This window comes from Eleginops maclovinus, chromosome 17 (genome assembly GCF_036324505.1).
Source record: "Eleginops maclovinus isolate JMC-PN-2008 ecotype Puerto Natales chromosome 17, JC_Emac_rtc_rv5, whole genome shotgun sequence".
NCBI lineage: Eukaryota > Metazoa > Chordata > Actinopteri > Perciformes > Eleginopidae > Eleginops > Eleginops maclovinus.
In genome coordinates, this window is record NC_086365.1 from 2,131,004 (window position 1) to 2,157,654 (window position 26,651).

Below are 26,651 nucleotides of genomic sequence, written 5' to 3' on the forward strand. Positions count from 1 at the left end.
TGTGTGGTTCAATGCAACGCCAGCACTTTTTTAACTGTGTGTATTGGTGTGTTTATGAGCCTGCCTTTCCAACCAGTCACTCACACACCCATGCTCCTGCCAAGGATTTAACAGACATTACCAACAGTTTCCCCGAAAACTTGGGTGTGTGTGAAGATTGTGATTCAGTGGCAGCAACCAAGTCCAACCAGCACTCTGAGGTCGACTAATAGATGGACTGTTTGTTTGTGAGATGGGTGTAAACAAAGACAAGGGGGCTTATTCTTAATGTGTGTGTGATTCAGGAGTAACATGTGTTTTCACGTAGGAAGGTGTGTGTGTGTGTGTGTGTGTGTGTGTGTGTGTGTGTGTGTGTGTGTGCCCCTCACTCCCTCCTTCGTCAGTGTGAGGACACACCTTTTTGCCAGGTATATAGACTCCCTCTCTCTCCTCATTACTCACACTGCTCTCTCTCTCTTGCTGTGTGTGTGTGTTTCAGTCTAAGATGCCCTAGGCGGGGAGAAGGGAAATGTAAATGGCTTCCAAAGTAAAAGATGCCGTGGTGTGGTACCAGAAAAAGGTAAGAGGCTGTTCACTTTCTTGCATTTGCACTCTGGCATGCATGTGATAAAAGAGAGTAAACACTGCACAAATGTCAATGCTGGTTTTTAAATGTTTAATTCTTACACTATTGCAGCATTTCAGTATTTGAACTGATTGCATCTGGGCTTCAGGAAATGCAGAGTCACTGTAGAGAGCATTGCTTCATGTGTGTTTATTCTGTATAGGCAGTCTGTTTCTGTGGAAAAAATCATTCATCAACCCGAGTGTTTGCACATGCTGCATATGGATGCACAGAGGAGGGGGTGCTCTTCTGTCCCCATGTTCAACCAAATATCCTTTTTCAAAGCATATAAATGTAGTAAACAAAGTTTAAAGAGTTCAGATGGCAACAAATAAAATACATTAAATGTTTTATTTAATTCTAGTTTGTCAAGACCTAAATAAACTCTTGTATTAGCGAGTTGTAAAAGACCAAATCTAAATCTGCCCACAGTTCTGTTAAAATAATTGTAAAGTGCAACATGGATCAGATATTACTACGTTTTAAATCCGTGAATGGACAATGTGATGCTCACAGTGTATCCTCACTATTTTAGAAGTGCTTAACTTGGTGATATTTAGAAGTGCCAGACGTAAACCTTGCTCTAAAACAGCATGACCAACGAAACAGGACATTTTACAGTGAAAACATAAAGTATTCTCGGGTAGACACACTATTATCCAAATGCTAAATTAGCTCAAAGTGGCAGAGCTGAACCTAGTGAATATTTCTCCCCTAACACAGAGAGGGATTATATGAGCTGCAGACTCTCTGAGGCAGGGTTCGAGCCTCCTCGGTGGCAGTGTGGATCCAGCCCGGTTTAGTGTGTCTTCTTGTTCCATGGTCTCAGATATCAGATCCTCTAATGGACTCCAGTGCTGCTCCCCCTGCAGCGCTCAGCTTACACCCCCTGTCTGTCTGTCCTCACTGACCTGTCTGTCTGTCTGTCTCTTCTGCCCGCCTGTCTGCCTGTTGTTATTCCTCCACTGATTTCCTGTCTTTATATCCATCTGTCTGCTTTCCTCTTATTTTCTCTTTCATCTGTCTGTCGGATCCTCACCTGTCTGTCTCTCTGTCTCTCTCTGATCTCCTGCTTGCACCTGGCAGACGTCATCATGAGCTTTCACTGGAATCAGAATCACTCTGAAAAAAGACTCGTATAAGACTTTAATTATAGGTGGAAACTTTTAAGCACTGCTTTCTGCATGGTACAAATGACTATTGTCTGTTTAAAAAAAGCGCGTTTCGCAGCTCTGCTTCTCTATTTTGGACCACGGTAAAGGTCGGAAAGCACTTATTTAAACCCACAGAACTATAAGATTATACTAAGGTCCTGGATCATTAATGTTTTTTTGAGTCTTTAGCTGAGCTTGTCTGGACGTAAAGCGCTGAGTCATGAACGAAAGAAAGCCTTTTTAAGTCGCAGATCACACCTGTCTGACTTTCCTCAGAGCTTTTTTAAAAACCTCTGACGTTCTTTCTATTGCCCTTCGCTACCTCAATGCAAAGGAAATAAAACAAATTCACTCATTGTGTTGGGCGTCATAAACAGCATTTATTGTCTTTGTTGTTTGATTTCCCAGGACAGGATGATTTTGATTTATGGCCAATTTTTTAAAATATTTCTACTGGCGCTGCAAATATGGCCGCGAGGGGTGCGGATTGATAAAATATGACTCCCAACAAGCCTCACATGGTGGATCAACCTGTTGTGATTATAGCCTTCGCTTGTCTTTGTTAATGAGCAGGAGGTCCCTCAGGTCCTGCAGATATTAGTACATCACAACACAATGGAGGGGAATGTCAGTTTGCGTGTCTTCTTAATTTACAATCCTGCTGTGGACACTGGAAATAGTTTTATAAAAACAAAAATATTGATATATTTTTGTTAAAGATCAAGTTTAGATGCCAAAGCTGTATTGTTGTTAATGTGGTGATAAACATCTTGGACACATCTTTTTAAAAACGGGGCAGATGAAACGAAGTGATCTGCATGAATATTCTGTTTTCATTTTATTTCATTTTTGTGTATTCTTTTTTTTATTTAACAGTGCACATAATAAACATTCCTGTACATGTGCCAGAAAGCCAAGAGGCTACATACCACTGGGAGTGAGTGAACATTTGTATTTATTCTTTTGTAATTTGGGTGGAACAACCCTTTAATCAGCCATTGTATAAGTTGAATCACATGCCAGCTGAGTGTTTTTTCTTTCAAAAAATTAACTACAAGAAGAAGCATCAAGTTAATGAGTTTGAAAGGGTTTTATTTGCACTGTCAGTCAGAAAGGTAAAGGACACAAACCCCTTCAGACCTCTGACTAAAAGTCATTTCAAATTTGAGAGAAAGATCCAGATTTCCGAACAGGTGGGTGAGTCTGACCCTCCCCTCCTCTCCTGCCTACAGGCCCTTTATGACTCAGTGTATTCCTGACTGCCTGCTGTCTGCAGACATGCTGCTTTTAGACTCTGTGTTGTGTTGTGCTCACCAGTGGCATGTCACAGCACCAGACTCTTTGTTTTTTATAACCGTCTGAGACATGGTGCTGACTCCGGTCTAGTCGGGGGCCCATCCTGCTTCTTTTGGCTTGTCAATGATACATTTGAGCTTAGGAATAAATCAGCTTAGAGTTTATTTGTGTGGTGGCTTTAAGGCTTTTTTTAAAGACATTTATTTCTTTAGTACGTGGGCGAGATCCATGGATGTTAAGGACCTTACGTCTCACAGAGTAAGTCTCAGTGCAGAGTTTATTTATGGAGGAGACATCACGTGAGTTATCAAGTAGCTTCATAAGTTATTTATAGTCTATATGTTGGTAGGTATGTACGCTATGCTTAAAGTTATTGGCCATGGGTGCAGTTGTGATAATGCGACCACAGTTAGTAGACTTTCTTTCTGGCAGCCTGATAGCCTTTCACAGGGTCAACTCAGATTTATTTGCTGTGGTCTTCCTGCTGCTACTTGTTCTCCTTCGTAAAAAATAACAGCAATTGTTAGTCCCTAATTAATTGGAAAACAATCTGATTTATAGCTGAAAGATGAGTTAATAATTGATCAATACATTACAGATAATCGTCTTATTGAAATAGTTTTTCAGGCCAAGCATTCATTGTTTCAAGCCTTTATGTTATGAGGACGTTTCTTTCTCATGTGATGGTAAACTAAATGTCTCATGATTTAGGCCAAAAAACGATGTCAGACAGGGTTTGTGGAAACGTGTGGCTCTGGGCAGATTGTTTGATAGTAAAAGAACTGGTCCTGAGGGTCAGCCCTGCACTCACCATCACCAACACAGTGGAGAGATTTTTCAATCTGTCAACACACACATACTTGCTGAGCTAAAAATAGCCCTTACACACACTGCAGCTACTCTGTGCGTTGCCATGGACACACATGAAAACATCAGATCTGCAGCCAGGACCAGCTGTCTGACCCCAAGAGTTTTAATTGTTCTTTCACCTTCATCTTTTTCAGCTGTTGAGTCTGATCTGGGTTTTGTGTGGATTCACATGTCTTTTTTACCTTTGATTTTCTCTGTAAAGAAATCACTTTTTATGAGTCATTTTTTGATTGAAATTGTCTCAAACGTTTTCTTTAGGGCCTCGTCATTGCATTATATTTTTGGCTATCTGTTTGTTATGTTCATTATTTATTGATTGAAAATAAAAAATAATCCGGTAGTTGAACACTTGCTTTAGACAATGCAAACTGAAAGTGTCCTTGTACACGCACCAGAAGTCGCCACACCTCGTCGTGTTCACAGGTGATTCCCACAAACAGGCGTTTTCCATTACACCCTGATCAACAGCCGAGCAAATCCATGTTTACAACCAGAATAGAATAGTGAGAAGTTAGATTTATTGGAACATAAAATAGATTAGTGATTAGTTTAACGTTGCAGTCCCAAAAGGTAGGGGGCTTGACGGTGTTATTTCTCCAGTCTTGTAGTTTTACGATCCTAGTACAATTTTAATGTCCATTTACAAACATTTAAAATCACATACGCTGTACCAACTTGTTGTAAATCGTCATTGAAGGTCTATAAACCAACATTCAGCTCAAGATTCCATGTTTTTATGCTGTTTTTCCTCAGGTTTTCTGTTAATGTGGAGATATTCTAGACATCTTGTATGCTTTAGCATTTTATACTCATTTCCCCTGAAAACGGTCCAATGTTTTTACTATCTTTTAAAAAACCAACAGAGGAACAGAAGAGAACACTTCCAAAGCCAACATAAAAAGCTTATCCTCATTTAGTGAAGCTCCTACCAGCTAAATGAAACTATTTTGTTCACTGCAAAAATGCTCTTCAATACTCAACAAGCAGTACTGATTTAGAACCTTATTTTTATGGCCAAACTTTGAGCAACATCAGCAATCCAGTCAGCTTTCTGTCCACCTGCACGTCTAATAGTCTCCGTGCTTTCATCTGTCTGTCACCATCAACTCCTGAGGGAAACATCTGGCTCTTTAGCAGATGGCACCTCCATTATCACAACAGATTCCACCTCAGTCAGCCATTTCTAAGCAGGACAGTGTTTTGGTTTTTTTTTCAGCTTGTTTCCCAAAAACTGCATCTGTGCAGCTGGAAACAAGGCTGAGAGAGAGAGATGAAATGGAAGCACACAATACAGCTGTGAAACCGAACAATGATCTGTGTTGAGCTGAAGAGAACTGCAGCACTGGTGTATAACTGTCCCTACACCTTCCTCATCAGTGTTATTATGAAATATTGATTAGAGCTTTTGAATCAGCTGAGCACTGTGTGTCTACTCTGAAATGTTTTCATTGCAGCCACATAAAAACAAGCAGTGCTGGGCAAGTTATTTCCAAAATGTAATACAGTACATATAACTTATTACTGTCTTTTTAAAGTAATAAGTTACATTACGTTATTACTGTCTCTGAACTGTAATGCGTTACACTGCTTTTGCGTGACTTTGAGTTACTTTCACCAAAATAACTGCAAAAGTAAGTCTTTAAATGCTGAAATGTAGTTTAATTAAAACTATCTATGGCAGTATGCTGAAATTAAACGCATGCTCCGTTTCAGTGTGCTGAATAATATACCGGTAACATGACGTCTCTGTGTGTTATTAATCACATGTTAGTGGAGCCTCTGCACGGCCCTGTGACCTGCTGTATATGAACGAGTCTCTATTCAACGTTAGCTCACCTTGTCATTGGTGTGTTAACGGGGATTTGGCTGACAAGCTTTCTAAAAGCCGGCGATTCCACAGAGGACAGAGGCTGCAGATCTTCAACACTCCGCCACGAGTCTCTGAACTTCTCTGGGTTCAAGCAGCAGACCCAGAGAAAGTGACCTTCTGTTGCTTCGGCCTGCGCGCACTCCTGTCTTTCTCTTTGCTTTTCTCTGAGCCTGCAGCGAGTCTGTTTCTGCAGTCCTCTTAACCAACAGTAAACAGGCTTACTGAGACACTATTCTACCGGCACACCTATTTCTCTGGTGTCGGAACATCTCGTGATGTTTGTGAATTCTTAGAAACAAACACCACATCATTTCGGGTTAAAATGTGTTGTAACTGCGTTACTGAGAATTGTAACAGGTATTATATTACCCACATTTCAGAAGTAATGCGTTATATTACTGCGTTACAGCAAAAAGTAATACATTACTACGTTACTTTTGTAACGCGTTACACCCAACTCTGAAAACAAGGCAATGTAGTTACAATAAAATGAAATAGATTTAAAAAGAAAGTCATATATATACATTTGGGACAAAACATATAAAGAAAATATAAAGCAGGATATAATATGTACAATAAGTGTGAGATGTAAAACTACAATCTCAGCTCTGTAGAAACATGCAGGGACTGAGTAACACTGATGACTAATTATTGACAGCTCATGTGTGTGAATGTGTTAAACCGTCTACTGCACACACACACCTCCTCATACCAGCAGCAACCCCCCCTACAGTGCAGAGGCAGTGGTTATATCATTTTGTTGCTTCGCCAACATAATCCCCCTCTCTCTCCCCCTCCCTCCATGGATCATCCCTCCATCCGTCGCCATGGTGACCCCAGCACTGCCGCAGCGGCATATTTTGGTGTCGTCATCTTCCCTTCTGGTGCAACCCTCCGAGCTCGATCTGCTTGTCAAAATCTGCAACGTTTGTGATTTTTCAGAGGATATTCTATCCCCGGCAGTCCCTGAAGTCATGTTAGAGGGAATTAAATGGCAACCGGACAGAGAATCTGTTCTGTAAATGTTTTGTTGCCTAAGTACTCTTTTATTCTGAGGAGGGGTGATCACACAGATAGTGTGTGTGTGTGTGTGTGTGTGTGTGTGTAAGACTTCTCTTTCCATACCTGCTCTCCTCGTATCTCCACCCTCTTTCCTTCCTAATCTTACTGGTGGGATAGTCTGGTCATGTTTGCCCTCTAGCTGTCCTCCACACACACTCAAAACGCATCTTGTGTGTGTGATGTGGAAAATGAGCTGTCAGCCCAAATGTCATCAAGGTAATCAGTCACTCAGACCTCATGCTAATTTGTTATTTGTCCTCACAGCCTTAAAATCAATATTTATCAACTTGTCCCAGCCCAGAGCTAATGTCCAAATTCAGAATGAGACACAGCACTGCCTGACCCTCATCTCACACGTGTGATATCCTGTGTTAACCACAAGATACCAGTCATCAGGGCTGTTCAAGTAAAGGCGCACACATGGAAAATGTCCCTCTGATATTAGTTCATTGTCTATAAAAGAGAAACCTTTCCTCCTCACTGACCCTCTTCTTCCTCTCTTCCTATGCATCTTTCATGCGGTCTCATTAAAGATGCAGACTTTCCACTGGCAGGAACACAGGGTGACCCAGACTCAGAGCCTTGCAGACACTCACTCACTCACTCACTCACTCACTCACTCACTCACTCACTCACTCACTCACTCACTCACTCACTCACACACACTTGCATGAATACACTGATACAGTGGGGCAAAAAAGTATTTAGTCAGCCACCAATTGTGCAAGTTCTCCCATTTAAAAAGATGAGAGAGGCCTGTAATTTTTATCATAGGTACACTTCAACTATGAGAGACAAAATGGGGGAAACAATCCAGGAAATCACATTGTAGGATTTTTAATGAATTAATTGGTAAATTCCTCGGTAAAATAAGTATTTGGTCACCTACAAACAAGCAAGATTTCTGGCTCTCACAGACCTGTAACTTCTTCTTTAAGAGGCTCCTCTGTCCTCCACTCGTTACCTGTATTAATGGCACCTTTTTGAACTCGTTATCAGTATAAAAGACACCTGTCCACAACCTCAAACAGTCATACTCCAAACTCCACTATGGCCAAGACCAAAGAGCTGTCAAAGGAGACCAGAGACAAAATTGTAGACCTGCACCAGGCTGGGAAAACTGAATCTGCAATAGGTAAGCAGCTTGGTGTGAAGAAATCAACTGTGGGAGCAATTATTAGAAAATGGAAGACATACAAGACCACTGCTAATCTCCCTCGATCTGGGGCTCCACACAAGATGTCACCCCGCGGGGTCAAAATGATCACAAGAACGGTGAGCAAAAATCCCAGAACCACACGGGGGGACCTAGTGAATGACCTGCAGAGAGCTGGGACCAAAGTAACAGAGGCTACCATCAGTAACACACTACGCCGCCAGGGACTTAAATCCTGCAGTTCCAGACGTGTCCCGCTGCTTAAACCAGTACATGTCCAGGCCCGTCTGAAGTTTGCTAGAGGGCATTTGGATGATCCAGAAGAGGATTGGGAGAATGTCATATGGTCAGATGAAACCAAAATAGAACTTTTTGGTAAAAACTCAACTCGTCGTGTTTGGAGGAGAAAGAATGCAGAGTTGCATCCAAAGAACACCATACCTACTGTGAAGCATGGGGGTGGAAACATCATGCTTTGGGGCTGTTTTTCTGCAAAGGGACCAGGACGACTGATCCGTGTAAAGGAAAGAATGAATGGGGCCATGTATCGTGAGATTTTGAGTGAAAACCTCCTTCCATCATCAAGTGCACTGAAGATGAAGCGTGGCTGGGTCTTTCAGCATGACAATGATCCCAAACACACCGCCAGGGCAATGAAGGAAGAAGCATTTCAAGGTCCTGGAGTGGCCTAGCCAGTCTCCAGATCTCAACCCCATAGAAAATCTTTGGATGGAGTTGAAAGTCCGTGTTGCCCAGCGACAGCCCCACATCACTGCTTTAGAGGAGATCTGCATGGAGGAATGGGCCAAAATACCAGCAACAGTGTGTGAAAACCTTGTGAAGACTTACAGAAAACGTTTGACCTCTGTCATTGCCAACAAAGGGTATATAACAAAGTATTGAGATGAACTTTTGTTATTGACCAAATACTTATTTTCCACAATAATTGGAAATAAATTCTTTAAAAATCCTACAATGTGATTTCCTGGATTGTTTTTTCTCATTCTGTCTCTCATAGTTGAGGTATACCTATGATAAAAATTACAGGCCTCTCTCATCTTTTTAAATGGGAGAACTTGCACAATTGGTGGCTGACTAAATACTTTTTTGCCCCACTGTATGCTGATGTCAGATCATCAGCTGGCCCTGTTCCCTCTGAAAACACTCTATGAGGGAAATGTAAAGAAACTAAATGATCCCAGCATCCTTTTCCTCTCCTTCATTTCAGCAATGGAGGCCGAGTATTATGTGCTAGTTGTGTGTGTAATTTGTACACGTTGGCAGTGCGGCGTCTTTGTTTTGTTCTGTGTGTGTATGTGTTTTACCAGGTCATTTCTGGATAAATCTATCTTGTCCCCACAATAACGGCACCATCTGTCGTGCTTCACTCTAACACACACACTGGATTTTTGAGTACACTCGTACATCTTAAGTGTGTATTAACCTCCTCCCAGCTACCCTCCGCACACACACTGTTCTTCTCCACAAGGTGTGTGTGTGTGTGTGTGTGTGTGTGTGTGTGTGTGTGTGTGTGTGTGTGTGTGTGTGTGTGTGTGTGTGTGTGTGTGTGTGTGTGTGTGTGTGTGTGTGTGTGTGTGTGTGTGTGTGTGTGTGTGTGTGTATACACACTGGCTTTAACACAACTTCATACTATCAGAGAGGCTTCTAATAAAGCACTCCAGTTGACCCTGGACCAGTTACACAGGTTTTAGTGTTAACGTATGGCTTGAATAATACCATGCATATAGGGAGGAAAGGCGATAGATACAGGCCAACAGAAAACACCGTCATTTAAATACATTAAAAACAGTAAAAGGCCAAGAGAATACAACAAAAGTAACACAGCTTAAATAGAATAAGACATTCAAGAATAGAAGTTACAGTGCAGGGAAAGATATGAATATTTGATTTAATCGAAAGCAGCGTCAAAAATAAAAGCATCCAGCTTGGATTTTAAGGCAGTAAGAGTGGCTGACCTGCAGTTTTCTGGGAGTGTGTTCCACACATGGCGCATAAAAACTGAATGATTAACACAAAGTAAACTCAGGCTGAAGAAATGTTGTCCCTGGTGGCCCAGCTCTTCTGTTCCTCTGTTGTTTTTAAAACGATAGCAGAAATATTTGAGTTTTCACGGGAAATTATTATAAAATGCTAAAGTGTACAAGATGTCTAGCATACCTCCACATTCACAGAAATGGTGATGAAAAACAGCATAAACACATAGATTCCTAGGTTTGTTTATGGAGCTTCAATAACGATTTACAACAAGTTGGTACAGAGAATGAGATTTGTCATAAGGTGTGGCTCCAGAGGATTGTTTTAAAGCCAATAATGGTTGTATTAAAGTGGGAAAAGGTGTGTTTAAGGTCTTAATTACAGTTTTTTTGTAAGAATTAAAAAGAGATGTCCTCATTTATGATGCAGAGATTCATCACCGTAAATAACCAACACGGACACGCCTGTAAACTTTATTTTATGAGAGCCTGACAGCTCCAGTTGTGAAGCAAGAGCTTTTAAATCACACTAAACAAAACGCCACACCATAATGACATGTTTTTGCAGACTCATCGCTATCATATCCGTTGTTATGGAGATATAATCTGCCTTTAGGTTATGCTAATGAGAAGTGTTGACAGTTCACTTCATGGGTTATTTGTTACTTTTCTTTAGTAAATGTTGAAGTGAAGCTCTGTAGTGCCTCTAAGAAGTCTTTCACTGTGGCTCACATCCTCCTCTTGTTAACACCAGGAACTAACTGTACCTCGTCTCTCTTTAATTCATGTTTCTCCCTTCTCTTGTTTCTAGATTGGCGCCTATGACCAACAGATATGGGAGAAATCAGTGGAGCAGCGAGAAATAAAGGTGCGTTTGTTTTACCCTCCCTGTTTCTGTGGTTTCATCTCTTTTTCCTGTTTCCTTTCAGCGCTCTTCTTATTTTAAATGTCTCATCGTCTATTTCTTTTGTTTTGTCCTCACTTTGACTGTCCTCCATCTCTCTTGAGTTTGTCCTCGCTGTCTCTCACCATGCTGCCAGTTCTTTTCCAGTGTTTTCTTTTAACTCTTCCCTCTCTGCCCTCCCGGCTGGGTGTCACCTGCCCATCTCTCCTCTCTTCATCTCCATCTCCACCCCCCTTCCTTCTTCCATCCGTCTTTTCCTCCTCCTCTCTACAGTTTATTTCTCTGGTGAGTATGCGGCGGGGAGGACGTCCCTCTTGTTGTCCCACAGTGCACGTCTGCTCACCCACGCTGTAGACTACTAGACTGTGATTGGTTGGTTTGATCGCTCATTTCAGTCGCCTGTGTTTTCATAACCCCACTGTGCGTTCACACTGTAGCAACACTGCTTTGTGATTGGCTGTTTCCTTGAAGTGTATCTGCAGCCAGACGGGGGCCTGTGGTGTGAACACACAGCTGGACTAGCTCAGAAACTATAGTCTTCCTCACTACTAGCAACCAGTTCTCAGTTGTTAGTCTCTTACGGACTTCTTGAAGGTCAGTTGAAATCAGAGATGGAAGAAATACCCAACAGTTGTTATCTAAGTGTGTTTATGACCTGTTTATCCAGGACTAGACAGAGCCAGATCAGGTAGAGAGGTTTATTCCCTGTGTCTAGCTCACAGAGAACATATGCACATGCTACATGTCCTTCCCGTGTGATTTGCATACTGTGTTCAGTTGAAACCGGCATTCCCAAAATAACAACATGGTCAGCACAGTGTCATCTAGCACAAAATTAGACAGTCAAACACTAACAGCTAAAAAAAGAAAGGATGGCTTGTTATTTCTATGAACATCTACCTTAAGGTTGATAGAAATGAAAGGCATGAAAACAAAATAGAAGCTGATAGTGGTAATTGCTCAAAAAGGTTACATGAAACAGGTTAGTAGTATTAAGAATTGGATTCCCAGCAGAGATGTATTGTCATTTACAAGAAAAACAAGTTACACCTTGACATGAATGGTGGCTTTGAAAGAAAACCACCTCGTTTAAAATCGTGAATTGGTCCCAAACGAAGCAGAACTGCTAAAGAGTGCCTGGCACTTACTTCACCCACAATACAACTCCACTGTGAGAACTATTCCGTTGTTGATGATGCGTTATTGTTGCCCCCTGTTCTATTGCTTTGTGATATAACTTTGTAAGTTAAAATATAAGATGTTATAGATCTAGACCAGGGGTGTCCAAACTATGGCCCGGGGTGCAAATGCGGCCTGTGGTCCATTTTGAATCAGCCCTCAGCAAATTCTAAAAGTATTATAGAATATGGCCCACTCATGAAACTTGTACTTGTATTCATGTGTTAATAAGCCCAATGTCAAATCAACTCTGTCATTTCAAGTTGAACTCAATTTATGAGGCAATATCTCTAGTGAGGGGCCCAGCCCTTTGTGTGTTTTTCTGTATGTGGCCCTGGTTTGGACAGTGTTGTTCGTCCGTGTGAATGGCTTTAGGCGATCGGTTTGAGTCCGGAGCGGTGGTCAGCTGTCCTCTGTGACCTCTCACCTTTCACCCTGTAAACACCTTGCTTCTCATATCTATAGACCGATCTTATTATATCCAACGTTCCTAAAGTAAGGGTCAAGGATCCAGTGCTGTTTCTGAGTGTTTTAAGGCAGGATTACATTTAGTTTCTGTTGTCATGTTATCACAGTTTCTACTTTCTGTCCCATCTTTACTTCCTGCTGTACCTCCTCTCCTGTAAAGAGAGGGGAAACACACCGTGCTGTTTAATGTGCTCAAAGTCCACACACACACACACACACGCACACGCACACACGCACACACACACACAGAGCGCTGCGACCTTGCTTCTTGGTCAGTGGAGTGAGCAGCTGAGACAGACAGTCTATCTTAGCCTGGGCTGGATGTACGACGTGTCCCCTCCTCAGCCCTATCAGGTGTTAACTGTACTGTTTAGATTCTCATAAATATGTAGATAACCAATTCTTCTCATGAATCTATTCAGCTGTCTGAAAAAAGCAGCATCTGATACGGCAGGGATGACTTATTTAGCATCTATGCTCACTTTATCATACTCTAGATTTATATTTATACAACAAAGAACAACGCTTATTTGCACCAGGATTATGAATGTGTAATAACAGAATGGATAAAGACCAATAAGCAAAGAAGGAGAACTGAGATATGTGTTTGTTATGGCTGGGCAATCTTTTATCTCCATACGCAGGGACACGTGCGTCATTTCATAAATCTATAACCATGAATATCACAGCTAAGTTAGTTTTGATCGTAATTAAATCAAAAATAGTCATAGTGTATGAAAGAAGCACAAGCTACAGCCTACTGGTGTGGAATTTGTGAAAAACTTTTACCTTGCAAAAAAGAGCCCTACAAAAACTACTTACATAGAAACAACAAATGGATTATTTATCAATCTAAAAATGTTTGCCAGAGTCAGGACTAGAGACGTGTTCATGGTTCTTCTTGCCCCTTTTGAACATGAAGGAAAACTAATGATTATTTATTGTTATACCAAGTAAAAAAATCTTTAACATGTTCAATAAATTGACAGAAAAAAAATGAACACATTTTATTTAAAATGTGCAAAATAAACCGTTTCAATTAAAATAATAAAGTGTAAAGTATAGAGCGCCACAGGGATGATGTATTTTTGTAGGCCGACCCGGAAAAACCTGCTGATGGATTAATGTCGTAGAACCAAACGTGATCCGTCTCTTAAAGTCAACCACAGACCTTATTTGGAGCTATTTTCCAAAATCCTATGGAGAAATCCCACTGACTCTGAGACGAGGGAACCGGAAGTGGTAAAATGCTAACTCACTTCCGGGCTTTAGGACTCACTCCTGCAGCACTCTATGCACGGAGTATGTTTACATGCATGCAGCGTAATCAGATTAAGACAGCATTTTGATGTAACTACACCGGGGTATTCAACTAAGCAGAAATGATTGGTGTTGGCATTCAAGAGTTAAATATTCAGACTGAAGGAATAAATAAATCAAATATTGCAAATTGCCATTCATGTTGTCATCAAGCACTGAGACGACATCCTATCTTCTAACTGGAGGAGGAGTTAGATCGTAGAGGGACTATGAATAGCGCAGAGGTGTGTGTGTGTGTGTGTGTGTGTGTGTGTGTGTGTGTGTGTGTGTGTGTGTGTGTGTGTGTGTGTGTGTGTGTGTGTGTGTGTGTGTGTGTGTGTGTGTGTGTGTGTGTGTGTGTGTGTGTGTGTGTGTGTGTGTGTGTGTGTGTGTGTGTGTGTGTGTGTGTGTGTGTGTGTGTGTGTGTGTGTGATCCACTGCCAACCGGAACCTATCGATTGGCTTCTTTTAGACCAGCATTCTCACACACACAAATCTCCTTCCCTTTTCCTTTCTCACGTTCTCCCTGTCAACCTCACACACACACTTGCACTCCGCATTAGCTCATTGGTGCTGCTATCTGCAGATAAAGCCCCCATCGTGCCTCTGTGTCAGGCCTCTCACTGATAACACAGACCCTGAGTGAGCTGTATGTAAATACTGGGCAATCACATTTACCTGGACGGTGGTGTGTGTTCTTTCTCAGACCTTTTGAATATGACTCACTGCTTTGAAATGTAACTTATGCACAGATAGTTTCTCCGTACACTGATAATAAAAACCTTCCCGTAGTGCTGAGAATAGTTTGAACGTTTTTCATAACCAGTGCAGATTCCTCATTTTGTTTGCTCCAAGAAATAACTTTCCATACCAAACTGTATTCGATACGAGTGCAGTACCAGTCGCCTGACCTCAGATATCACTGCTTCCTCATAGAAACCACTCAACACTGCCTCAGGTTTTCCCTTTTTCACATTTCACATTAATGGATGGAAATGAAAACACTTCCTAAGATCAGGCAGAGTAATTGTGTGTGTGTGTGTGTGTGTGTGTGTGTGTGTGTGTGTGTGTGTGTGTGTGTGTGTGTGTGTGTGTGTGTGTGTGTGTGTGTGTGTGTGTGTGTGTGTGTGTGTGTGTGTGTGTGTGTGTGTGTGTGTGTGTGTGTGTGTGTGTGTGTGTGTGTGTGTGTGTGTGTGTGTGTGTGTGTGTGTGTGTGTGTGTGTGTGTGTGTGTGTGTTCACATGTTGTATACACAGAGCTTTTGATAAGCTCATAAAAACTAAACTAGTGTCAGGCTGCTACCCATAACTCATTCTCGTACTCACACACACCTTTTTAAAATGTTCAATTTTTTTCCCGCTGCCCCTCAAAAAGTCTCCACATCATTTAGAGCGAACAATAAAACATTCAGGAAAGTTTCTCATCCTGGCTGAGAGAGAAGTCTCACACACACACACACACACACACACACACAGATGATGATGTGTGTGTGTGTGTGTGTGTGTGTGTGTGTGCAGCATAAGAAGGAAGTGACTAGTTGGCACAGGAAGTTGGCGTGCCACAGTGGGGTGTTAGAGTCTGGCTCATATACTGCACACAGCACCATGAGAGAGAAACCCTCGCTGGGGGAGTGACGGCTGCTGCAGACTGTCAGAGAATGACGTTGATGTTTCCCCTCCTCAATTCTTAACTAAATGCAAAGAAATGTTTACACTCAGACCCCCTTAAACGTGTTTTCCAGATCAGTTGAGTGTAGTGGGTGTGAGTAGACGCAGTGACATGGAGAGTAGAGCCAGTAGCTGTGTGAGCCTAGGTGCACGGCGTGCCTCCTCAAACACTGACTGTGTGTGTTCATGAAGGCAGAATATGCATGAGAGGCCTCCTGTAGTTCCTGTGTGTGTCAATATGTGTTTATTCATAATCTGTGTATTTGTCCATCATTGACTCTGTGTCTCTCTGTCCCCCCCTGCAGGGCTTGAGGAACAAGCCAAAGAAGACGGGACATGTCAAACCTGACCTGATAGACGTGGACTTGGTTAGAGGTGAGAACAAGTTGTGTCTGTCACAGCTAGACTGAATACATACTCAAGAAAGCGATGCAGAATGAGAGTCGATTTGTGATGGAAGGAGGTTAAAAGATCAGCAGACAAAAGAAGGAGCCTTAGAAAGAATGATATTAAGATAGTCATTCTCCTCGTTGACCTGATGTATTTGCTCTGTTCCTCTGAAGGGTCGGCCTTTGCAAAGGCCAAACCAGAGAGTCCATGGACGTCCCTGACCCGGAAGGGTATCGTCAGAGTGGTCTGCTTTCCGTTCTTTTATCGATGGTGGATCCAGGTCACCTCCAGAACCATCTTCCTCTTGCTGCTTGCTCTCTATCTGCTGCAGGGTATGTGTGTGTGTGTGTGTGTGTGTGTGTGTGTGTGTGTGTGTGGGTGTGGGGGTGTGTGCGTGTGTGTGTGCACCTCCTCCACACTATGCAGGGAGAGATTTAGCTTCCGTTTAGACCAGAAAAAGTAAGTCAGACTGTTGCGTATCATTTCATGTTTTTAAGTGTTCGGAGTTCTGAGACTTAAGAGGCCAGCGGCTGCGTTGTGTTCTAACATTTGTACTGATTAATTTAGTATCTAGGCAGGAATCAGATTAAATCTTCAACCAAAGAGCTGTTCCACAGGATGTTCAGCGGCTGATAATGTGCGTCTAATCTGCAGTTTATCTTACAAAAACACATATTCATCATGTCTTATGGAGCACTCCCAGGTCACACTTACAGAGATAAAAAAGCCTCTTTCTTTCTGCTGAACGGTGTTTCCCACCACCATCCTGATGCTGACGGAAACAGACTGTTTGATTTCTCTCTTCAATCCTCCACCCTTCCTGCTCACTTGCCACACATGCAGCATAAAAACACTCACACACCTCGTCTTTGATTTGCTACCAGATTCAGCAAGCGCTCATGACTGCAGACACATTGAAGGCACAGAATTCTGTTGATTGTTCACTGGTTGTGGCTATAATGTTAGCAAACTGTTGCTTAGTAACACATGGAGCAGCCACAAAGCAACACACGATGAGTTTAAGTCCCTCAGTCACTCAAACTTTAGATCCTTTTCCACAAACTCTAGAATATTATGTGGATCCCCCACATCTTGACTTCCTTTCCTGCAGGATTGTAGTTAAATGCACATACCATGCCTCTCTGATTGAAGCAGTGTGACTGGACTGTGCAGTAAATGTGCAACAGGAACAAATCAGTGAAGAGCTTCATGTTTTGGTTGCGTTTAAATAATCAGATTCTCTATTCATCCCCTCTCTCCCCTGCAGTGGCAGCAACAGTCCTGTATGTGATCATCCCACAGCCTCATGGGATACCGACCACCGAAGTGTTTGGAGCCATCTGGCTCATGCTGCTGCTCGGCACCGTCCACTGCCAGATCGTCTCCACCAGGACGCCCAAACCGGCCTCCAGCAGCGGGGGAAAGAGACGCAGGTAATGGCAGAGGGAGAGGAAAGAAACAGTGAGAACAGTGCGGAGCGGGAGGGGGGAGGAAGGATAGCTCAAACTGAGAAAGTAGGAGAAGTGAGAAATAGAGGAGTTATGCAGAAATGTAGATACAGTACAAGAAGAGATCATGGGGAGACAGTAGGCCTGTGTGTGTTCTGTTTCCTCTCACTGAACAGAAGTGTCTTTATCATGGAGAGAGATTCTGTCAACAGTTTTCAGCTTTCTGACTCATTTTACTATTTTAATCCTGGGACAGTTATGTTCTTCTTTCCTGAGCAAGAATCAGGCACAGAGAAAGGCATGGTTGTCTAAGAGCTTGTGAACCTCTCCATGATAAATAAATGTCACTGTCACACAGATGGGATTGTCATGTGTGTGATAGTAGGAAGTAGTTCCCCTTGGTGTGTGTGTTTTTGTAGTTTTTTAGGAGCAAAGTTTGTGGTTTGAAGATCGTCAGTGTGCGGCTGATGTTCCATAATGATTGAAGACAATTTTCACTCTTTGGGTTGAAAATTGGACCATGCCACAGTTTTGGAAAGGGTTTTGAGAGGGAGCGAGGAGCGAGGTTTGCTCCTTCACTATCAGCCTCTGGGCTTTAGAGTCATGGAAGGGTACAGAAGAGATTTACACTAGCTGATTCTCGTTCTGTCTCTTTTCCTCTTTACTCTTATTGACGTCTCATAAAGAAGCAGAAGGCAGAGTGAAACAATTCAACACCAGCCATTATTGTGGTTTATTTATTTAGCAGATAGGTGAAAGCCTCTTTTAGCATCCTGTTTGTATTGTCTTTTGGTTTGAAAATCAAAAAACAACCCAGTTCTTCCCCACTCTTTGTCCTTTTGTAAAATCTTGAAGGAGCAGTTCTGCACGAATCTAACTTTTATGTTAAAATCCTGCAAAAGTTGACTTTGAACTTAAATGACCGTACAGAAAATATTCATATTTGATGTTTACATATCACATCTATGTACTTTTTTGAAACCTTTCATGTAAGATATTGGCATAAATGATGTTTTTATTTGTCTTTGAAGACATGGAGAAACATGAGGACTAAAACCTGTCTTGAGATTAAATTGCCTCTTCATACGAGGAAATTATTACATTTCACCAACACGTTTTGATTCTTTTCTTTGCGATACACTTTCACAGAAACACAACCTGAAAGAGGATTTTGGTAGAATGAGCCTTTTGACTGTACCAGCCTGGGTCCAGCGGGGGGCCTGAGTTTGGGTACCAGCTGGACACACTGCTGTAGTTCAAAGTCTTCTTAGTCTCCAGGTCCTCTCTAAGTCTCTCCACCTTCTATTCTTTCCAAACTGAAGGAAGTTGAGGAAGGCCTCTCAGATGGAGGTGCATAGGGAAGGCGACGGGTCTAGCACTACCGATAACACAAAGGAGGGGGCGCCACACTCCCACTCAGCCAGCAGCACATACAGCCTGGGCACTCTCTTCCAAGATTTCTGGCATGATATCTGTAAAGCTGGGTGTGTATCTTCACAACTTCCTAAAATGAGATGATTTGCAAAGACAGGACCGGGGTTCAGTTCCCTCTCAAAGAGTTCCACCCAATTTAGCTTGTAATTTATTTTTTTGAGTTAAAATCAGTTAATTCCAAATCTATAATTTGATCAAATGATGAGATTTAGTTGAAATAATCTGACGAAGAACTGAACCCCAGCCTGGACTCAGATCTAACCTGGGAGTATCCAGCTGCAACATCTCCTCCTCTCCCCTCACATCTGGAACCTCCTCTCAAAGTTGATCAGCAGCTCTCGATCATTAGCTGCTCATCTTTAAGTTCCTGAACAACAGAAGTAGTGCACTGCTGTTTCCAGGGAGGGCCGAGGGACTTTGCAGCTGATTCTGACGTGCATGACTGATGACCGAGCTGTGTTCAGGAGAAGCACGGGCTGTCTGGTTTAGCCTGAACAAGATCTGTGATACATTATCTAAAGCGATATCAACAAATAGTCTATAATTGGAAATGTATCCTACCTTTGTCGGACGGCAGCTTCCTCCCCATGCTTCTCCTCTCAGCAGACTGCACCACTGTGGAACCTTTCAGAGCACTGAAGAACTTTCATCTGGTTTCTCCTATCGATTATCTGCCAGCTGCTGTGCAGGACACTTCCTCCTCTGCCAGCTCTCTCCCTCAGCTCATTAAGCTCCAGCTGTCCTTTCGTACTGTAATTTAGAATGGTTCTCAAATATCCTATTTAATGATCATTTCTTTATATAAACTAAAGGGCACAGAGCTGATATCAAAATATAAATAATAAAAATGCAGAAGATAAAATATCTAAATTCAGAAAAAAATAATCACTTTTTTTTTAGTTTAAGACACTTAAGATTGACTGTTTGTTATCGCCTAACCCATTCAGTTATTAACTTTCTATTTAACTTGAATGGCTGTCTGTGTTCAGTGTGATGTTCCACAGTGCCTCCTGTCAGTGATCCCCTCAGGTATGACTCTAGCTGCTGCTCTCCCTGCTGTGTTTATCTAAACCCCTCTCCGTACCCATCTGTCCATCTACATATCTCTTCTCTTCCACCCTTCCTCTCTCACTTGCTCCTCCAGATCTAAAAAGTCCAAACTGTCCATCGACAAGTCCACAGAGACGGACAACGGCTACGTGTCGCTGGACGGCCGGGTGACCAACCGCAGCAGCGAGGAGGGGCTGCAGCTCCACGAGCAGCGATGTGATTCGCTGAACAGGACAGACGAGGTCTGCTGGACCTCTCTGGTCCCTCCCGCACACACTCACACACCCCGCAGCACGGGGCTGATACTGGCCAGCAGCAACAAGGTGATCCATGCAGAGATACAATGCTGCAAACAGATAATCCAGAGCCTGGCTGACATTTCAGATAAGAATAAGGGTCCAAAGCACAAGGGAAAGTGCCTTGGACCTTTTCTTCTTTATTGAATTTACCAAAGAGCTACTTTATGACCCTTCGAGCGCTCCGGACCTCTTCTTCTCTTGTCTGATGTGTGTTCTGTGTATTTAGGAGCCGGCATCAGACGAGGCGTCCAGTGAGGAGGACCCTGAAGCGTCCTACAGAGCTCTACGGCGGGGGGTGGAGAGAATGAACAGCGACTGTACGCTCAGAAACCGCAAGAGCACACACCACTACAAGAAACACTACGCTGTGGAGGTAGAGCAGCTCAACCCACAAACACAAACAGTAGATGTTGTTCTTTCCCTAAACAACAACCCTCTCTGTGACAGGACGTCCCAAAGTCTGGCACCAGCTGCAGCTCCAGATGTTCCAGTCTGAGGACTCAGGACTCGGAGAGCACTCGACACGAGTCGGAGACAGAGGACGTGATGTGGGAGGACTTCCTGCACTGTGCCGAGTGCAGGTCCTCCTGCACCTCAGAGACAGGTCAGAGGACGGAATCACACACACAGCCTGTAGTTTGGACAGCTGCTAAAATAAAGATGTGCTCCTCATGACACCTGTCACTCTGTCTTTACAGAGGGAGAAGGAGGAGGGACGCCGGTCTGCCCCCCCGCTAAAAAGGAATACAGAGACGACCCCTTCCACCAGGTCTGTAAACCCTGTTTGGGCTGGACAGTAAACTTCTCATGTTGAGAAACGTTTTGATGATGGCTAATATAAATATTAATCTGAATGACTTCATTACCTTTCTAGATCTGACCTGATTGACACTAAGTCATCTAAGCTGTTGGAACGTCTATTAAAGTTTAGATTTCCAACCTAATCTAGACATCTTGTTGCTTTCTGTAAATGAAAGCACATTATTTTGATGTGTCCTTTTTGTCCTCCTCAGGGTCACTCCCCCTGGCTGCACAGCTCTCACCCCGGTCTGGAGAGAGTGAGCGCCATAGTGTGGGAGGGAAACGAGTGTAAGAAGGCCGACATGTCCGTCCTGGAGATCAGCGGCATGATCATGAACAAAGTAAGGTGTTCTTACTCCATAATAATAATAATACATTGAGGATTAGAACGTACTCACTCCTGTTCTCCTTCACAGGTGAACCTCTTCACTCCTGGTATTGGTTACCAGGTCTTTGGGAACCTGGTTTCCGTGACGCTCGGCCTCACACCTTTTGTGTACAGGTACTGCATCATTACCCTCTCAATATTTAGTTTATTAGTTCCTCTTTATTGACAGGAAGTGTCGTCTCTTGGTGCTCATGTCAGTCTCTGTCCGTCCTGCAGGCTGGCTCAGTACCGGGACCTGGATCAGCTGATGTCTCTTTCAGCCAATGAGCTGCTGTCTGTGGCTCTGGGGGGCGGCTCTGGATCGGACGCCTTGGTGATCACCATGGTAACACTCAGCTTCCTGGTGCGCGTCTGCCTTATATGGCTGTTCTTCTTCCTGCTCAGCGTGGCAGAGAGGACGTACAAACAGGTGAGACAGAGAGGGAGTTTACTGCTGACCGTCTGAACTCTCCGGTCAGCTGTGATACTTTATGAACGCGTGTTTCAGAGGCTGCTGTTTGCCAAGCTGTTTGGTCACCTGACTTCAGCCCGCAGAGCCAGGAAGTCTGAAGTCCCTCACTTCAGACTGAAGAAAGTCCAGAACATCAAGATGTGGCTGTCGTTACGCTCCTACCTCAAGGTACGTCGTATGCGTTTTTCCTTCCTGTTCATACTTGGAAGTTCTCCGCTGTGTAAATGGAATCTATCTTCACAATAACCCTGTTGTGTTCTCAGCGGCGGGGTCCTCAGCGGTCCGTGGATGTGATCGTGTCGTCGGCCTTCCTGCTCACTCTGTCAGTCGTCTTCATCTGCTGCGCTCAGGTATTTCTCCCAGAGGCTCACACATGCTGCTGGCTGGTGACAGGTGATGATTGTAATAGTTTAGGGTAGCATGAAATAACACGAGGCTAGTCAATGGGCTAGTTTTGAGGTCTATGTTTCTGCGTGTCAGCAAAGAGAATGATCATTTGGCAGTTTATTTAGAAGTACAGTTTCAAAGACCATATGAAAAGAGAAGTACTTTATTGATCGAAAAAAAAGAAAAGGCATTGTACATTAGAGAAATTAAGAGACTAGATATAAACAATCCAATATGTGTAAACATCTCAATAGAGATCAAATATACATGTTGAAATAAAAAAGACAGTCAACAAAATATAAAGCAGGATATTATATATACATTAAGTGTGTAATGGATGTTTCCGTTTCAAAATAAAAGCCCTTTATCGTTTTTCAATGGACAAACTATTGTCATTAGTAAACAAGTCTTTATTTTGAAAACAAGTGTTGTGATGCAGGCCTTGTTGTTTATGCTATCGAGCTGTTGTGCACGTCACTTCTTTATGTATTGCACAGGAGGCGTGCTTTTATTTGAGCCGTGTGAGGGTTACCTGCTCCCTGTTTAAATTGCCATGCATCTTCAGTCAGTATGGACAGAGACATGTTCTGAGACGGTTACAAACATTCAGTGACTCTTTATGATTTTGGATGAAGTCCTAGTGCGTTTTTTTAAAATAAATGTACACACAGTGGCTTTAGTTGAATCAGAAAGGCGCTGAGGTCTGAAGTAACCGGTGTGTCTGCTCCCCCCCTCAGCTGCTGCACGTGCACGAGACGTTCCTGGAGTGTCACTATAACTGGGAGCTGGTGATCTGGTGCTCCAGTCTGTCTCTGTTCCTGCTCAGGTTCGTCACGCTGGGCTCCGAGACCAGCAAGAAGTACAGCAACACCTCCATACTGCTCACTGAACAGGTACACACACCGAAGAACACACACTCATCCCTGCCCAGCAGACTCGTCTCCACACACTGACACTGGGTCTGTGTTTCTACAGATTAACCTGTACCTGAAGATGGAGAAGAAGCCAAACAAGAAAGAGGAGCTGACTCTGGTTAACAACGTCCTGAAGCTGGCCACCAAACTGCTCAAGGTACCTCACAGATCCTCTCAACTCCATTTCTGAAGAACCGTTAAATAGTTCTTACTTAATTCTCCCTCTCTCTGCAGGAGTTGGACACTCCCTTCAGGCTGTACGGTTTGACGATGAACCCTCTGCTCTACAACATCACCCAGGTGGTCATCCTGTCCGCTGTGTCGGGGGTCATCTCTGACCTGTTAGGATTTAACCTGAAGGTGAGTGTGTGCCGGTAGAGAAGTTCAGAGGCCAGTCATTCACACAGTTTGGGAACGCCTTAAAAGTCAATGGGTGAACAAGAATTCTGCTCCGTCCACTCCTGTGTGACTGACTGAAGACCTCTGGGACAGTATAGATGGTCACAACTCAACAATGAATTTGCTCATCATGTCATTCTCACTCAGTCTTATACAGCATTTTGGATACACACTGATCTTTGCCTGCAACATGACTGGATGTATTTCCTCCCTGTCAGTGAAGCAGCTAGCTTCAGAGCTAAAATGTGACAGAGTGCTAGCATCTTTAGTTCTTGTTGCCATGCAGCTGATCCCATCACCACTGAGCTTTAGCACCATGTAGTTTGCAAAAAGCATGGACAGTGACAATAACAAATACTAGTAATACAGAATAAGCTGATTTAAGTATGAACCTGGGAACATATTTATTCAATAATTTTGTATTTTATTTAAATAACGTTTTCTAAAGATTGTACAAAATAATGATGAAACTGGCACCGCTTCAACATACACAGTTTTGGTCAGAATAAACTTATAAATAATACATTTGGTTAAACATTTAACAAAAAAATGAGAGACATATGATCAGCTGTTTAAATGATGCATTACATACACGAAATACTTTTAGCATTTTTCCCAGATGTATAACTCATAATTTAGCTTTAGTGCGTGCAGGGCGTCTCTTCCTGCCTCTGCAGCATCTTCAGTTCCCTTGTTTTAATATTTAGAGATTTGTCTTTGAGGTAAATGATTATTATTTTTTCTATTGTATGCTATAAACTACTACTTTCTCTCTGTTGGAATTCAACAGACACCGGAATGGCTGCTATACGTGTAGAGATAAACATTTAAGAAAGATTTGGAGTGGTTTTTCCAGAGCTGTAAATGACTTGACATAATCAGAACTCTCCAGAGGGAAAGGGAACGTTCACATCACGCCGTGTCTCCTAACCTGTGCTTCTGTTCCAGCTATGGAAGATCAAATCGTGACAGTGAGCGGAGGGGGGCGGGTCCTGGCTCGCTGACTGGCTCACTGATTGGTCGTCTGACTGAAAGACTGAACGCAGGTCTCCACATACCGAGAGCTCTCACCTCCAGCGGTCCCACTTTGTGCAATTGGGAAAACTATTTATTTACCCACTCAGTGTTTTTATTTGAACTGTAGTTTGTTTATGTTGATGCTATATTTTACCCGTCTACAACAAGTGTTAGTATTATCATAAGTTATGTTACCGTGATGGTTCTCATTTCAGCTCCTTCTGAGCGCAGTGTTGAGCTGCGGGGGGGGGATGTTGTTGTTCTGTTTGTGTTTTATTTGCTTTAACTGAGAGTTATTATTTATATGTTAAAAACTTTCAAACAAATTGAATCCGTTACGACCCTAAAGTCTGTTAAAAAAACATCTTGGTCCAGTGGTGTCTTTATAAAACTGAGGGACATTTGTCAGAATGACCCTCAGTTTAATTGCAACCTAATGGTTCTATTTGAATACATGTATTCAAACAATCTCTGAGCGTATCCTCATCAAAGTACAGTTAGTATCTGTGATGTGTCTGCTTTGGTTCAGTTCCTGGCTTTTGAACAATCACCTCATACCACTCCAATTTGTTTTTTAAAGTTACATTTTATATGTTTTATGCAGGTAAAGTTATTTTTTGTTACCACTGAGGAGGGGGGGGGGGGCGCAAAGGACATCAGCAAGAAACAATCAAAGATAAGACGTTTAAAAAGAGACGTTTTCTGACCCCAGCAGGGTCTGACAGTATTACCACACATACAGTTCTGTAGTCGCATGTCATTTCAGGAATAAATGACTGCTCTTAGGAGCGTGTGAGGACGTTTTGTGCAGATTAGGAAATCAGACTATTCCCTGCACAACAAACTACTCCCTCATTTAGTACACACGCGTACGATCACTTCCTTCTGTTTCTGAGTAACTTCACACAGGTCTCCTCTGAGGTTTCTTCAGTGGTGGTCATTTTCAGAGATAAGTCTCTAAAAGCCTATCAAAGGAGCTTCAATGCTTCCTTTCCTATCTCCTTTAGGTCGGGGTACACTTGCCCCCTTTTTATGGATACAAAGGAGATATGGCTGTCCCACAATTCCTTGCAGCAACATTGAAAGAGTCACATGTCTATAACGTCCTCTGTCGCATCATAAAACATCCTATCCTAGTAAATCTGTTTTCTTTTTCTAAGTCCTTATAAATTCCCCTTTGTATCTTTCTTTGACCCTTATTATATTTCCCATCAAGCAGTGAAAGTTATAGAAGATCATTTTTGCACTATTTGACTGCAGTAAAAAATCAATCCTTATTCTCGTCCACTATTGAGTGAAATGTATTTTCTACATCGAGGGAATGTCATTTATTTTCTTTTGTTATCTAAAAAAATACTGTCAACAGTTGCAAATTGAAAAAGGTGTATAAGTGCCCGAAATATAAATGTATATTCCTAACAGCATTTAGAGTTGAGCTCCCGAACAGCCTGTGTCACCCATCAGGTGAACCGTTTTAGAAATTCAGATTTCTACAGACTTTGATATCGCTGACTAGACAATAGATTAATTTGCATGACCGTGATCTTTAGTGGAAGCCTCTGTCAGATGTTTTTGAACGCTGCAGTTAGAACAGATAAAGATATGCACTTTAATAACAGATTAAAAATGGAAGAGTAGAAGTTACATCTTGTCTCAATATCAACAGATCTGTGTGTGTACCTCACCTGCTGACAGAGTGAATACCTGTTCAGAAAACTGGCATCACTCTGAAATAACTCCCACCAGGTACATGAAGTGTCTCACCCACAGAAAACATCTTCATGTGATTCATATGTTCGCACTCTAACTGAAACTCACTTTATTCATACAAATAAAGTTCTGACCTTCAGTGTGTGAGGGGGACGACCAAAGTGCTTATTTTAATGTTTGTTTCGTTTGTCTCTGCTGGAAAAAAAGAATGTATTTGCAGCATTATGCTTTACAATATATTTGTTTCCCTTTGGAAATACTTTGTGTATTATTGAGTGCTTTCTGTTTGTTCATTTGTAAAGGCTGTTTCTCACGTCAGAATGAGAGGCGTTTTACTGTTTTTAAGGAACAAATACGTTTGAACTGTACGTATGAAAATGAATCTACGTAAGGACTCCGTTTTCATTTTGTTTTCAAAAAGTCTGAATATTTGTTTGTGA

General features: G+C 42.5%; 1 protein-coding gene across 2 annotated transcripts in view; it reads left to right on the forward strand.

Moving 5' to 3' along the window:
- Positions 1-26,651, forward strand: part of LOC134878937 (protein PHTF2-like) — a 37,320-nt gene that overhangs the window by 10,620 nt on the left and 49 nt on the right. The window contains exons 2-20 of one of the 2 annotated variants that reach the window (XM_063905123.1): positions 479-559; positions 10,818-10,874; positions 15,829-15,898; positions 16,087-16,245; positions 17,181-17,346; positions 18,684-18,845; positions 19,940-20,168; positions 20,371-20,517; positions 20,592-20,748; positions 20,843-20,913; positions 21,158-21,286; positions 21,362-21,447; positions 21,550-21,742; positions 21,821-21,952; positions 22,048-22,134; positions 22,909-23,064; positions 23,147-23,242; positions 23,320-23,445; positions 24,433-26,651. The exon at positions 24,433-26,651 is cut by the window's right edge and continues 49 nt beyond it. In XM_063905123.1, coding sequence (XP_063761193.1) covers positions 515-559; positions 10,818-10,874; positions 15,829-15,898; positions 16,087-16,245; positions 17,181-17,346; positions 18,684-18,845; positions 19,940-20,168; positions 20,371-20,517; positions 20,592-20,748; positions 20,843-20,913; positions 21,158-21,286; positions 21,362-21,447; positions 21,550-21,742; positions 21,821-21,952; positions 22,048-22,134; positions 22,909-23,064; positions 23,147-23,242; positions 23,320-23,445; positions 24,433-24,453 — 2,289 coding nt within the window. In that variant the 5' untranslated portion in view covers positions 479-514 and the 3' untranslated portion in view covers positions 24,454-26,651. The remainder of the gene's footprint in view (positions 1-478; positions 560-10,817; positions 10,875-15,828; positions 15,899-16,086; positions 16,246-17,180; positions 17,347-18,683; positions 18,846-19,939; positions 20,169-20,370; positions 20,518-20,591; positions 20,749-20,842; positions 20,914-21,157; positions 21,287-21,361; positions 21,448-21,549; positions 21,743-21,820; positions 21,953-22,047; positions 22,135-22,908; positions 23,065-23,146; positions 23,243-23,319; positions 23,446-24,432) is intronic. The other variant, XM_063905124.1, reaches the window with a different exon arrangement.